Source organism: Triticum aestivum, chromosome 6B (assembly GCF_018294505.1).
Source record: "Triticum aestivum cultivar Chinese Spring chromosome 6B, IWGSC CS RefSeq v2.1, whole genome shotgun sequence".
Classification (NCBI taxonomy): Eukaryota; Viridiplantae; Streptophyta; class Magnoliopsida; order Poales; family Poaceae; genus Triticum; species Triticum aestivum.
Window position 1 is genome coordinate 36,986,054 of NC_057810.1, and position 13,164 is coordinate 36,999,217.

Below are 13,164 nucleotides of genomic sequence, written 5' to 3' on the forward strand. Positions count from 1 at the left end.
AGCGTTCAAGTGAACGGGGTTGATGGAGTCGTACTCGTCGTGATTCAGATCACCAATGATCCTAGTGCCGAACGGACAGCACCTCCGCGTTCAACACACGTACAGCTCGACGATGTCTCCCACGCCTTGATCCAGCAAGGAGAGAGGGAGAGGTTGAGGAAGACTCCATCCAGCAGCAGCACAACGGCGTGGTGGTGATGGAGGAGCGTGGCAATCCTGCAGGGCTTCGCCAAGCACGTACGGGAGAGGAGGAGGTGTCACGGGAGGGAGGGAGGCGCCAAGGGCTCAGGTATGGATGCCCTCCCTCCCCTCCACTATATATAGGGGCAGGGGAGAGCGGGGAGGCGCAGCCTTGCCCCTTCCTCCAAGGAAGGGGTGCGGCTAAGAGGGGGGGGGGGAGGAGTCCATCCTCCCCAAGGCACCTCGGAGGTGCCTTCCTCCTTGAGGACTCTTCCCTCTAGGGTTCCCTAGGCGCATGGGCCTCTTGGGGCTGGTGCCCTTGGCCCATGTAGGCCAAGGCGCACCCCCTACAGCCCATGTGGCCCCCGGGGCAGGTGGCCCCACCCGGTGGGCCCTCGGGACCCTTCCGGTGGTCCCGGTACAATACCGATGACCCCGAAACTTGTCCCGATGGCCGAAACAGGACTTCCTATATATAAATCTTTACCTCCGGACCATTCCGGAACTCCTCGTGACGTCCGGGATCTCATCCGGGACTCCGAACAACATTCGGTAACCACATACAAACTTCCTTTATAACCCTAGCGTCATCGAACCTTAAGTGTGTAGACCCTACGGGTTCAGGAGACATGCAGACATGACCGAGATGTTCTCCGGTCAATAACCAACAGCGGGATCTGGATACCCATGTTGGATCCCACATGTTCCACGATGATCTCATCGGATGAACCACGATGTCAAGGACTCAATCGATCCCGTATACAATTCCCTTTGTCTAGGGGTATGGTACTTGCCCGAGATTCGATCGTCGGTACACCGATACCTTGTTCAATCTCGTTACCGGCAAGTCTCTTTACTCGTTCCGTAACACATCATCCCGTGATCAACCCCTTGGTCACATTGTGCACATTATGATGATGTCCTACCGAGTGGGCCCAGAGATACCTCTCCGTTTACACGGAGTGACAAATCCCAATCTCGATTCATGCCAACCCAACAGACACTTTCAGAGATACCCGTAGTGTACCTTTATAGCCACCCAGTTACGTTGTGACGTTTGGCACACCCAAAGCACTCCTACGGTATCCGGGAGTTGCACAATCTCATGGTCTAAGGAAATGATACTTGACATTAGAAAAGCTTTAGCATACGAACTACATGATCTTGTGCTAGGCTTAGGATTGGGTCTTGTCCATCTCATCATTCTCCTAATGATGCGATCCCGTTATCAACGACATCCAATGTCCATAGCCAGGAAACCATGACTATTTGTTGATCACAACGAGCTAGTCAACTAGAGGCTTACTAGGGACATGGTGTTGTCTATGTATCCACACATGTATCTGAGTTTCCTATCAATACAATTCTAGCATGGATAATAAACGATTATCATGAACAAGGAAATATAATAATAATACTTTTATTATTGCCTCTAGGGCATATTTCCAACAGTCTCCCACTTGCACTAGAGTCAATAATCTAGTTCACATCGATATGTGATTAACACTCAAGGTCACATCCCCATGTGACTAACACCCAAAGAGTTTACTAGAGTCAATAATCGAGTTCACATTTACCATGTGATTAACACTCGATGAGTTCTGGGTTTGATCATGTTATGCTTGTGAGAGAGGTTATAGTCAACGGGTCTGAACCTTTCAGATCCGTGTGTGCTTTACAAATCTCTATGTCATCTCCTAGATGCAGCTACCACGTTCTATTTGGAGCTATTCCAAATAATTGTTCTACTTGGAGCTATTCTAAATTGTTGCTCCATTATACGTATCCAGTATCTCTACTCAGAGCTATCCGGATAGGTGTTAAGCTTGCATCGACGTAACCCTTTACGACGAACCCCTTTACCACCTCCATAATCGAGAAAATTCCTTAGTCCACTAGTTACTAAGGATAACTTTGACCGCTGTCCCGTGATCCATTCTTGGATCACTCTTGTACCCCTTGACTGACTCATGGTAAAGCACACTTCAGGTGCGGTACACAGCATAGCATACTGTAGAGCCTACATCTTATGCATAGGGGACGACCTTAGTCCTTTCTCTCTATTCTGCCATGGTCGAGCTTTAAGTCTTAACTTCATACCTTACAACTCATGCAAGAACTCCTTCTTTGACTGATCCATCTTGAACACCTTCAAGATCATGTCAAGGTATGTGCTCATTTGAAAGTACCATTAAGCGTTTTAATCTATCCTTATAGATCTTGATGCTCAATGCTCAAGCAGCTTAATCCAGGCTTTTCCATTGAAAACACTTTCCAAATAACCCTATATGCTTTCCAGAAATTCTACATCATTTCTGATCATTAATGTGTCAACAACATACACTCATCAGAAATTCTATAGTGCTCCCACTCACTTCTTTGGAAATACAAGTTTCTCATAAACTTTGTATACACCCAAAATCTTTGATCATCATCAAAGCATACATTCCAACTCCGAGATGCTCACTCCAGTCCTCAGAAGGATTGCTGGAGCTTTGCATACTTATTAGCATATTTCAGGATAGACAAAACCTTCCGGTTGTATCACATACAACCTTTCCTCAAGAATCGTCGAGGAAACAATGTTTTGACATCCTATCTGCAAGATTTCATAAATAATGCAGTAATTGCTAATATAATTCCAACAGACTCTTAGCATCGCTGCGAGTGAGAAAGTCTCATCGTAGTCAACTCCTTGAACTTGTCGGAAAACATCTTAACGACAAGTCGAGCTTTCTTAATGGTGACATTTACCATCATTGTCCGTCTTCTTTTTGAAATCCATCTGTACTCATTAGCCTTACGACCATCGAGCCGTTCTGCCAAAGTCTACACTTTGTTTTCATACATGGATCCTCTCTCGGATTTTATGGCCTCAAGCCATTTATCGGAATCCGGGCCCACCATCGCTTCTCCATAGCTCGTAGGTTCATTGTTGTCTAGCAACATGACCTTCAAGACAGGATTACGTACCACTCTGAAGTAGTATGCATCCTTGTCATCCCACGAGGTTTGGTAGTGACTCGATCCGAAGTTTCATGATCACTATCATAAGCTTCCATTTCAGTTGGTGTACGTGCCACAGGAACAACTTCCTGTGCCCTGCTACACACTTGTTGAAGTGACGGTTCAATAACCTCATCAAGTCTCCACCATCCTCCCACTCAACTTTTCGAGAGAAACCTTTCCTCGAAAAAGGACCCGATTCAAGAAACAATCCCTATTGCTTTCGGATCTGAATTAGGAGGTATACCCAACTGTTTTTGGGTGTCCTATGAAGATGCATTTATCCGCTTTGGGTTCGAGCTTATCAGCCTGAAACCTTTCCACATAAGCATCACAGCCCCAAACTTCTAAGAAATGACAGCTTAGGTTTCTCTAAACCATAATTCATACGGTGTCATCTCAACGGAATTACGTGGTGCCCTATTTAAAGTGAATGTGGTTGTCTCTAATGCCTAACCCATAAACTATAGTGGTACTTCGATAAGAGACATCATGGTATGCATCATATCCAATAGGGTGCAGTTATGATGTTCGGACACACCATCACACTATGGTGTTCCAGGCTGTATTAGTTGTGAAACTATTTCCACAATGTCTTAATTCTGTGCCAAACTCGTAATTCAGATATTCATCTCTATGATCATATCATAGATCTTTTATCCTCTTGTCACGACGATCTTTCAACTTCACACTGAAATTACTTGAACCTTTCAATAATTCAGACTCGTGATTCATCAAGCAAATGTACTCAACATCCACTCAAATTATTTGTGAAGTAAGAACATAACGATATTCACTGCATGCCTCAGCACTCATTGGACTGCACACATCAAAATGTGTTACTTCCTACAAGTTGCTATCTTGTTCCATCTTACTGAAAACGAGGCTTTTCAGTCATCTTGCCCATGTGGTATGATTTGCATATCTCAAGTGATTCAAAATCAAGTGAGTCCAAACGATCCATGGAGTTTCTTCATGCATATACACCAATAGACATGGTTCGCATGTCTCAAACTTTTCAAAACGAGTGAGTCCAAAGATCCATCAACATGGAGCTTCTTCATGCGTTTTATACCATTATGACTTACATGGCAGTGCCACAAGTAAGTGGTACAATCATTACTATCTTATATCTTTTGGCATGAAAATGTGTATCACTACGATCGAGATTCAATAAACCATTCAGGTTTAATACTAATCTTGATGGTAGAGGGAGCGTGCGATGTTTGATTATATCAAACTTGGAAACACTTCCAACACATATCGTCAGCTCTCCTTTAGCTAGTCTCCGTTTATTCCGTAGCCTTTTATTTCGAGTTACTAACACTTAGCAACCGAACCGGTATCTAATACCCTGGTGCTACTAGGAGTACTAGCAAAGTACACATTAACACAATGTATATCCAATATACTTCTATCGACCTTGCCAGCCTTCTTATCTACCAAGTATCTAGGGTAATTCTGCTCTAGTGGTTGTTCCCCTTATTACAGAAGCACTTAGTCTCGGGTTTGGGTTCAACCTTGGGTTTCTTCACTAGAGCAGCAGCTGATTTGCCGTTTCATGAAGTATCCCTTCTTGCCCTTGCCCTTCTTGAAACTAGTGGTTTCACCAACCATCAACAATTGATGCTCCTTCTTGATTTCTACTTTCGCGGTGTCAAACATCGCGAATACCTCAAGGATCATCATATCTATCCCTGATATGTTATAGTTCATCACGAAGCTCTAACAGCTTGGTGGCAATGACTTTGGAGAACCATCACTGTCTTATCTGGAAGATCAACTCCCACTCGATTCAAATGATTGTTGTACTCAGACAATCTGAGCACAAGCTCAACAATTGAGCTTTTCTCCTTAGTTTGCAGGTTAAGAGAGTCATCGGAGGTCTTATACCTCTTGACATGGGCACGAGCCTGAAATCCCAATTTCAGCCCTCAAAACATCTCATATGTTTCGCGATGTTTCAAAAACGTCTTTGGTGCCTCAACTCTAAACCGTTTAACTGAACTATCACGTAGTTATCAAAACGTGTATGTCAGATGTTCGCAACAACCACAGACAACGTTCGAGGTTCAGCACACTGAGCGGTGCATTAAGGACATAAGCCTTCTATGAAGCAATGAGGACAATCCTCAGTTTACGGACCTAGTCCGCATAATTGCTACTATCAACTTTCAACTAATTTTTCTCTAGGAACATATCTAAACAGTAGAACTATAGCGTGAGCTACGACATAATTTGCAAAAACCTTTTGACTATGTTCAGGATAATTAAGTTCATCTTATGAACTCCCACTCAGATAGACATCCCTCTAGTCATCTAAGTGATTACATGATCCGAGTCAAACTAGGCCGTGTCCGATCATCACGTGAGACGGACTAGTCATCACCGGTGAACATCTTCATGTTGATCGTATCTTCTATACGACTCATGTTCGACCTTTCGGTCTCCGTGTTCCGAGGCCATGTCTGTACATGCTAGGCTCGTCAAGTTAACCCTAAGTGTTTTGCATGTGTTCCGAGGCCATGTCTGTACATGCTAGGCTCGTCAACACCCGTTGTATTTGAACGTCTGAATAAAACACCCGATCATCAAGTGATGTTTTGAAACAGCGAACTGTCGCAACGGTGCACAGTTAGGGGAGAACACTTCTTGAAATTGTTGTAAGGGATCATCTTATTTACTACCGTCGTTCTAAGCAAATAAGATGTATAAACATGATAAACATCACATGCAATCAAATAGTGACATGATATGGCCATCATCACTTTGCTCCTTTTGATCTCCATCTTCGGGGCTCCATGATCATCATCGTCACCGGCATGACACCATGATCTCCATCATCATGATCTCCATCATCGTGTCTTCATGAAGTTGCCTCGCCAACTATTACTTCTACTACTATGGCTAACGGTTAGCAATAAAGTAAAGTAATTACATGACGTTTAAGTTGACACGCAGGTCACAAATAAATAAAGACAACTCCTATGGCTCCTGCCGGTTGTCATACTCATCGACATGCAAGTCGTGATTCCTATTACAAGAACATGATCAAACTCATACATCACATATATCATTCATCACATCCTTTTTGGCCATATCACATCACATAGCATACCCTACAAAAACAAGTTAGACGTCCTCTAATTGTTGTTTGCATGTTTTACGTGGCTGCTATGGGTTTCTAGCAAGAACGTTTCTTACCTACGCATGAACCACAACGTGATATGCCAATTGCTATTTACCCTTCATAAGGACCCTTTTCATCGAATCCGATCCGACTAAAGTGGGAGAGACAGACACCCGCCAGCCACCTTATGCAACTAGTGCATGTTTGTCGGTGGAACCGGTCTCACGTAAGCGTACGTGTAAGGTTGGTCCGGGCCGCTTCATCCCACGATGCCGCCGAATCAAGATAAGACTAGTAACGGCAAGCATATTGAACAATATCGACGCCCACAACTACTTTGTGTTCTACTCGTGCAAAGAATCTACGCAATAGACCTAGCTCTGATACCACTATTGGGGAACGTAGCAGAAATTCAAAATTTTCCTACGTGTCACCAAGATCTATCTATGGAGAGACTAGCAACGAGGGGAAGGAGAGTGCATCTACATACCCTTGTAGATCGCTAAGCGGAAGCGTTCAAGTGAACGGGGTTGATGGAGTCGTACTCGTCGTGATTCAGATCACCGATGATCCTATTGCCGAACGGACAGCACCTCCGCGTTCAACACACGTACAGCTCGACGATGTCTCCCACGCCTTGATCCAGCAAGGAGAGAGGGAGAGGTTGAGGAAGACTCCATCCAGCAGCAGCACAACGGCGTGGTGGTGATGGAGGAGCGTGGCAATCCTGCAGGGCTTCGCCAAGCACCTACGGGAGAGGAGGAGGTGTCACGGGAGGGAGGGAGGCGCCAAGGGCTCAGGTATGGATGCCCTCCCTCCCCTCCACTATATATAGGGGCAGGGGAGAGGGGGGAGGCGCAGCCTTTCCCCTTCCTCCAAGGAAGGGGTGCGGCTAAGAGGGGGGGGGAGGAGTCCATCCTCCCCAAGGCACCTCGGAGGTGCCTTCCCCCTTGAGGACTCTTCCCTCTAGGGTTCCCTAGGCGCATGGGCCTCTTGGGGCTGGTGCCCTTGGCCCATGTAGGCCAAGGCGCACCCCCTACAGCCCATGTGGCCCCCGGGGCAGGTGGCCCCACCCGGTGGGCCCCCGGGACCCTTCCGGTGGTCCCGGTACAATACCGATGACCCCGAAACTTGTCCCGATGGCCGAAACAGGACTTCCTATATATAAATCTTTACCTCTGGACCATTCCGGAACTCCTCGTGACGTCCGGGATCTCATCCGGGACTCCGAACAACATTCGGTAACCACATACAAACTTTCTTTATAACCCTAGCGTCATCGAACCTTAAGTGTGTAGACCCTACGGGTTCGGGAGACATGCAGACATGATCGAGATGTTCTCCGGTCAATAACCAACAGCGGGATCAAGGACTCAATCGATCCCGTATACAATTCCCTTTGTCTAGCGGTATGGTACTTGCCCGAGATTCGATCGTCGGTATACCGATACCTTGTTCAATCTCGTTACCGGCAAGTCTCTTTACTCGTTCCGTAACACATCATCCCGTGATCAACCCCTTGGTCACATTGTGCACATTATGATGATGTCCTACCGAGTGGGCCCAGAGATACCTCTCCGTTTACACGGAGTGACAAATCCCAATCTCGATTCGTGCCAACCCAACAGACACTTTCAGAGATACCCGTAGTGTACCTTTATAGCCACCCAGTTACGTTGTGACGTTTGGCACACCCAAAGCACTCCTACGGTATCCGGGAGTTGCACAATCTCATGGTCTAAGGAAATGATACTTGACATTAGAAAAGCTTTAGCATACGAACTACATGATCTTGTGCTAGGCTTAGGATTGGGTCTTGTCCATCTCATCATTCTCCTAATGATGTGATCCCGTTATCAACGACATCCAATGTCCATAGCCAGGAAACCATGACTATCTGTTGATCACAACGAGCTAGTCAACTAGAGGCTTACTAGGGACATGGTGTTGTCTATGTATCCACACATGTATCTGAGTTTCCTATCAATACAATTCTAGCATGGATAATAAACGATTATCATGAACAAGGAAATATAATAATAATACTTTTATTATTGCCTCTAGGGCATATTTCCAACATGGGCTCCCCAGCGCCTCCATCTACGAGCCCATGTCCAAGTCTCTCTTCGAGCCAGCGTTGGAACACCTCCACCTTCCTGCATCACTCAGCCTCATTAGGTCCCATGTGCATCATCTCCCAGCCACCCGGGAGTGCACTACACGGTAATAGCATACTCATCCTACTTGATGTAGTAACATATTGTTCCAGCCCTCTCTTTCTTGTACTTTTATAGCACAAACAATACTGGAATTCCTTCTACGCACATCTTCAAGTTCATCATCTTATGTCTTACTTTATTCAACCAATAAGTACATTCACAAAAAGAAAGGATACATTCTTAGTTCTTACAATGTTGAGATGCAGCTTGACCAATTTTGACTTGATAGCACATCACAGTTTTCATGAGGGATGCAAGGGACAACGATGTTTGCACCGGGCTTCCAGCTTCCTTTCCCATCCACCATTAGTTGTCTCGCTGACCTCGTCCGGCCTCCACTGCCAGGCCTCCTCCTCCTGTCCTCTATGAGTATTTTATTCATCCAGCTGAATCTAGACAGCTCAGCGGATACAGTTGTACAGCATCACGATTTTGTTTTTGCCTTTTTCAATCTCATCTGAGATAGCCCTGTGCATGCATGATCGTTGTGCAGTGTCTCGATTTTGTTTTTCCTTTTTCAATCTCACATTTGATCTTCTTCTTTTTTTGAAATTTCCATTTTTTACTTAATTCCTTCCTAATCAATATTTGTACGCACAGATCTTCTTCTTCCTTAATTCCTTCCCAATCAACTTTAATTTTTGTGGTTGCTTATTGCTATCAGATCACAGATGTATATAAATTGGTGGGACGTGGTGTAAGGGAGCGAGTGGGTAATATTTAATAGGAAAACAAGTCTTCTTTTCATTGGGACTGATTCATTGGTCGGGAGTTTGATCCATGAAATTGTCCATGATCTTTTTGCATGCGCCAACTTGTTTGATTATACGAGGTGAGGTCCAAGAGGATGAAAAATCATTTCTATCATGATTCTAGAGAAGATAATTTCGACATTGAGTATATGGACTTGTGGAATTTGTTTAACATGAGAAACCTGCACGCGTCCATGATCATACTATAGACTCTTCTAAGCCAAAGAGGCCAAGAGCATTAAGGCATACGTTGTTTTCATGGATCCTGCCCCTGGGACCAACTCCAAAAAGACATAAATTCTATCTCTGAGTACATGCTCGGGTGTCGTTATCTCAGATAGAGAAACCATGCATCATTTGCCATAAAAATGCACACAAGTCTTTCAAGCTAACCAAATCCTTGTGGTTATCATTCCCTCTTGGAACAAACTATTTTACGATGATACCTTGAGGATCAAACATGACAATGACGAAATAATCGAAACCTCAAAGATACCAAGCATGCAATGGACTGTGCGTTCTAATTTTCGAGGCACACCGAGGGAGCAGCCTATGCTCACAAACATTGCTACAAGCTATTCCACCACTACTTCCCAAATTTGCAACAACCGTTGGGGAGCGTCATGTCTGGTTTTTACGTGTGTGATGGTGTGTATGAGTTGGTCTGTGAGTAAAACCCATTGAAGAGTCACAATATTTTCAAAAACAACATGGGGGGTGATGCAGCACCTACATGACGCACACAAAAAACTTTGCTTGTAGTAGAGAGGTGTTAGCTCATTTCATTTATGATGAAGTGACCCTCTTCATCAACTATAACTCAGCCGCCAATGGGACCATCTTCTTCGGACAAAGGGCCAGCTGCTGCAATAAGCCATCTTCTTCGGCCAAAGAGCCAACTGCTACCAATAAGTTGTCTTCTTCGGTGAAGGATCCATTTATGATAAAGCCCGATCGCATGACCAATTAGAATAATATCCTTCTAAGCACAAAGACAATGTATTGTGTTTCATAGTTGTTGGATGATATACATCGATTGTGTTGATGTCATATTTGTCACGTAATAATATTTTTTGCTGGATTTAATGAAATTTGTAGGAATTCTGACCTTCAGATCTTGGGAAAGTGCTTCCTCGAGTCCGATAAGTTTACAAATATATACTTTTTTCTATGCCGTTCATGCTGGCACTAATGTGTGTGCAATGTTGATTTACCATATATAAGAATGCATATATTAGCCTTTTTACCTATGAAAGGGACCCTTGTTTGGTATATGATATGGAAAATATGTATTAATGTGTATGTGTAGTGCAACACGGGGTGGTAGAAGTGCAACATGTTATGTAGCTAGTCCCCAAGCAAACATCACTGACTGGTCTCAGTAGGGGGTGGTAGAAGTGTAGCAGGGGGGTGGTACAAGTGCGACATGTTATGTAGCCAACCCCCAACAGAACATCTCACTGACCAGTATCAGCTGGAAGGACAGTCAGTGATGTATTGTTTGTAAAGTGTAGGGGGTGGTAGAAGTGTAGCAGGGGGGTGGTACAAGTGCGACATGTTATGTAGCCAACCCCCAACAGAACATCTCACTGACCAGTATCAGCTGGAAGGACAGTCAGTGATGTATTGTTTGTAAAGTACCTCGAGATAATGAACACCAACCGGTTGTCCTGTCACTATTGTGGGTTACCGCTGACCTATCAACCGGCATGTATGTGATAGATCATTCATCATAGATTTGGAGGCACAAATAGTCCACTCACGCGTAAGTGATGATAAATTTGTTCGATCGGTGCTATTCGGCCATGTGGTAGTGGATGCTATCTTGTAACAACCCCATGTCCCTAAATGTGCGCACAAGCTTGACAAAAGGTGCCCTTCCCAGTCGAAGCATGTTCATACCCTCAGCATCATACCTTTGTAGATGTAGTTTAGATTGGACATCCTCTGGCTATCGCTGGCTAACATTGTACCATAACGGATCACATGATTCCCATTGCGATGAACGACTCTCTTGTGAATCAGCATGACTCTTGGTTGAATCACAACTACCAGTTTGGTTGCCTGAATTTACAGCTTTCAACATTTTTTCCTAGCGAAATCGATGTTGCGGTAAGTAAAGATGAAATCGACCTTACATCCTACCTAAGACCCAACAGTGGTGGTGGTTGTATGCTGCTTACCGCCATTCGAGCCAATGACACGTCCATGCCGAAGGCAGAGAGGAAGGGGACAAGCAGCTCTTGGAGGGGAGAAGCAGGTCCTGGTGCCAGAGATTTAAGCCAACGTCGCCCACTGGCAATAATCACTAAAAGGATGACCCGCAGAAGAAATTTAATCGCTTCTAGAGATCGGAGCCAGAGAAAGATAACACTCCTCAACAGCACAAGCGAGCAAACGGTGGCTGAGACTCGATTTCGCGCCATGCGACACCGACATATGTTTTCTCGTGCCATCTTAATGTCGACCCCCCATACAATGTGGTGTACTTCGTTCCTCTTTTACGCTTGACTAAATTTGACTTGATAGAAACGACCGATTCAAACTTTTCTAACGAGTGACGCTGTGCTTTAAAGTTCATACGTGTACAAGGCCAGCACTTCGTATAGGCAACCAAACGATTTTTTTTTTTTTTGGGCACCAAACAGGCCCTATGAGACCGAGCACACCGCCAGGTCACAGATCCGCACCTTGTCGCTCCCCACCAACCAGCGCCGAGCACGTGGATCACCGGGGGCAATCCCGGAACTTTTTTTCCCGAACGTTCACAGGAAACCGCCTCGGTCCACGTTTCCCCACCACCCCTCATCTATAAATTGCTGACCCACGCCTCTCCACCCCTCGTCCCAGCCGTTCGAGTTCAACTCCCCAACAAATCCCGCAGCGCAAGTCGAGGAGGAACCGCAGAAGGAGATGGCGCGTACGAAGCAGACCGCCCGCAAGTCCACCGGCGGCAAGGCCCCCCGCAAGCAGCTCGCCACCACCATCGTACGTCTCGCCGCCTCCCTTGTCTCCTTCTTCCCCTGTTCCCATCGGTTGCTATTTCGCTGATGATCGACGGTTTCGATTGTGGCGTTTCCTTTTCAGGCGGCGAGGAAGTCGGCCCCGACCACCGGCGGCGTGAAGAAGCCCCACCGCTACAGGCCCGGCACGGTAGCGCTGAGGGAGATCCGCAAGTACCAGAAGAGCACGGATCTGCTCATCCGCAAGCTGCCGTTCCAGCGCCTGGTGCGGGAGATCGCCCAGGACTTCAAGACCGATCTGCGCTTCCAGAGCCACGCCGTGCTCGCGCTCCAGGAGGCCGCCGAGGCGTACCTCGTCGGGCTGTTCGAGGACACCAACCTCTGCGCCATCCACGCCAAGCGCGTCACCATCATGCCCAAGGACATCCAGCTTGCCCGCCGCATCCGTGGCGAACGCGCCTAAAGCCTGGATCGGAGATCCTATACTATCTTGCCCTTCGTTGTAAGATAGCTAGTTGATTCGCTTGTGGTTTCTAGACGTGTTATATACCATGCATAGTACCTCGTGATAGGCAACTTTAATTTCGCTGTAAATATCATATGTAGTCCAAAACAAATAAGTGTATGCTGCTTTTTCTTCTGGTTATGTTTCTGAAAGAACTGCAATATTGGCGTATCATTATCTGTTCAGAGCAATCACGTAATTATTGCCTTCTGTTCTTTCAACCGTTGTTGGAGCTACACATTGACCATGGTAGCAATGGTGATCATGCCAAAATGGATACATTCCATGAGTTCTTAGTTCTTACGCCTTGTGTTCGACTTCTTACGCCTTTTCTTTGACGGAACGTCAATGTTGTTACCGTTTTCATACTTGAATCCTTGTCTATTACACATGTATAGTTTAATGCAAA

The 13,164-nt window shown here is 45.6% G+C and overlaps 1 protein-coding gene across 1 annotated transcript; it reads left to right on the forward strand.

Moving 5' to 3' along the window:
- The first annotated feature begins 12,139 nt into the window (after positions 1 to 12,139).
- On the forward strand, positions 12,140 to 12,896 carry LOC123135593 (histone H3.3). The gene is made up of 2 exons (XM_044554727.1): positions 12,140 to 12,275; positions 12,375 to 12,896. Exons 1-2 carry the CDS (start codon positions 12,201 to 12,203, stop codon positions 12,711 to 12,713), a joined length of 414 nt encoding a protein of 137 aa, XP_044410662.1. The 5' UTR covers positions 12,140 to 12,200; the 3' UTR covers positions 12,714 to 12,896.
- Positions 12,897 to 13,164: the final 268 nt, after the last annotated feature.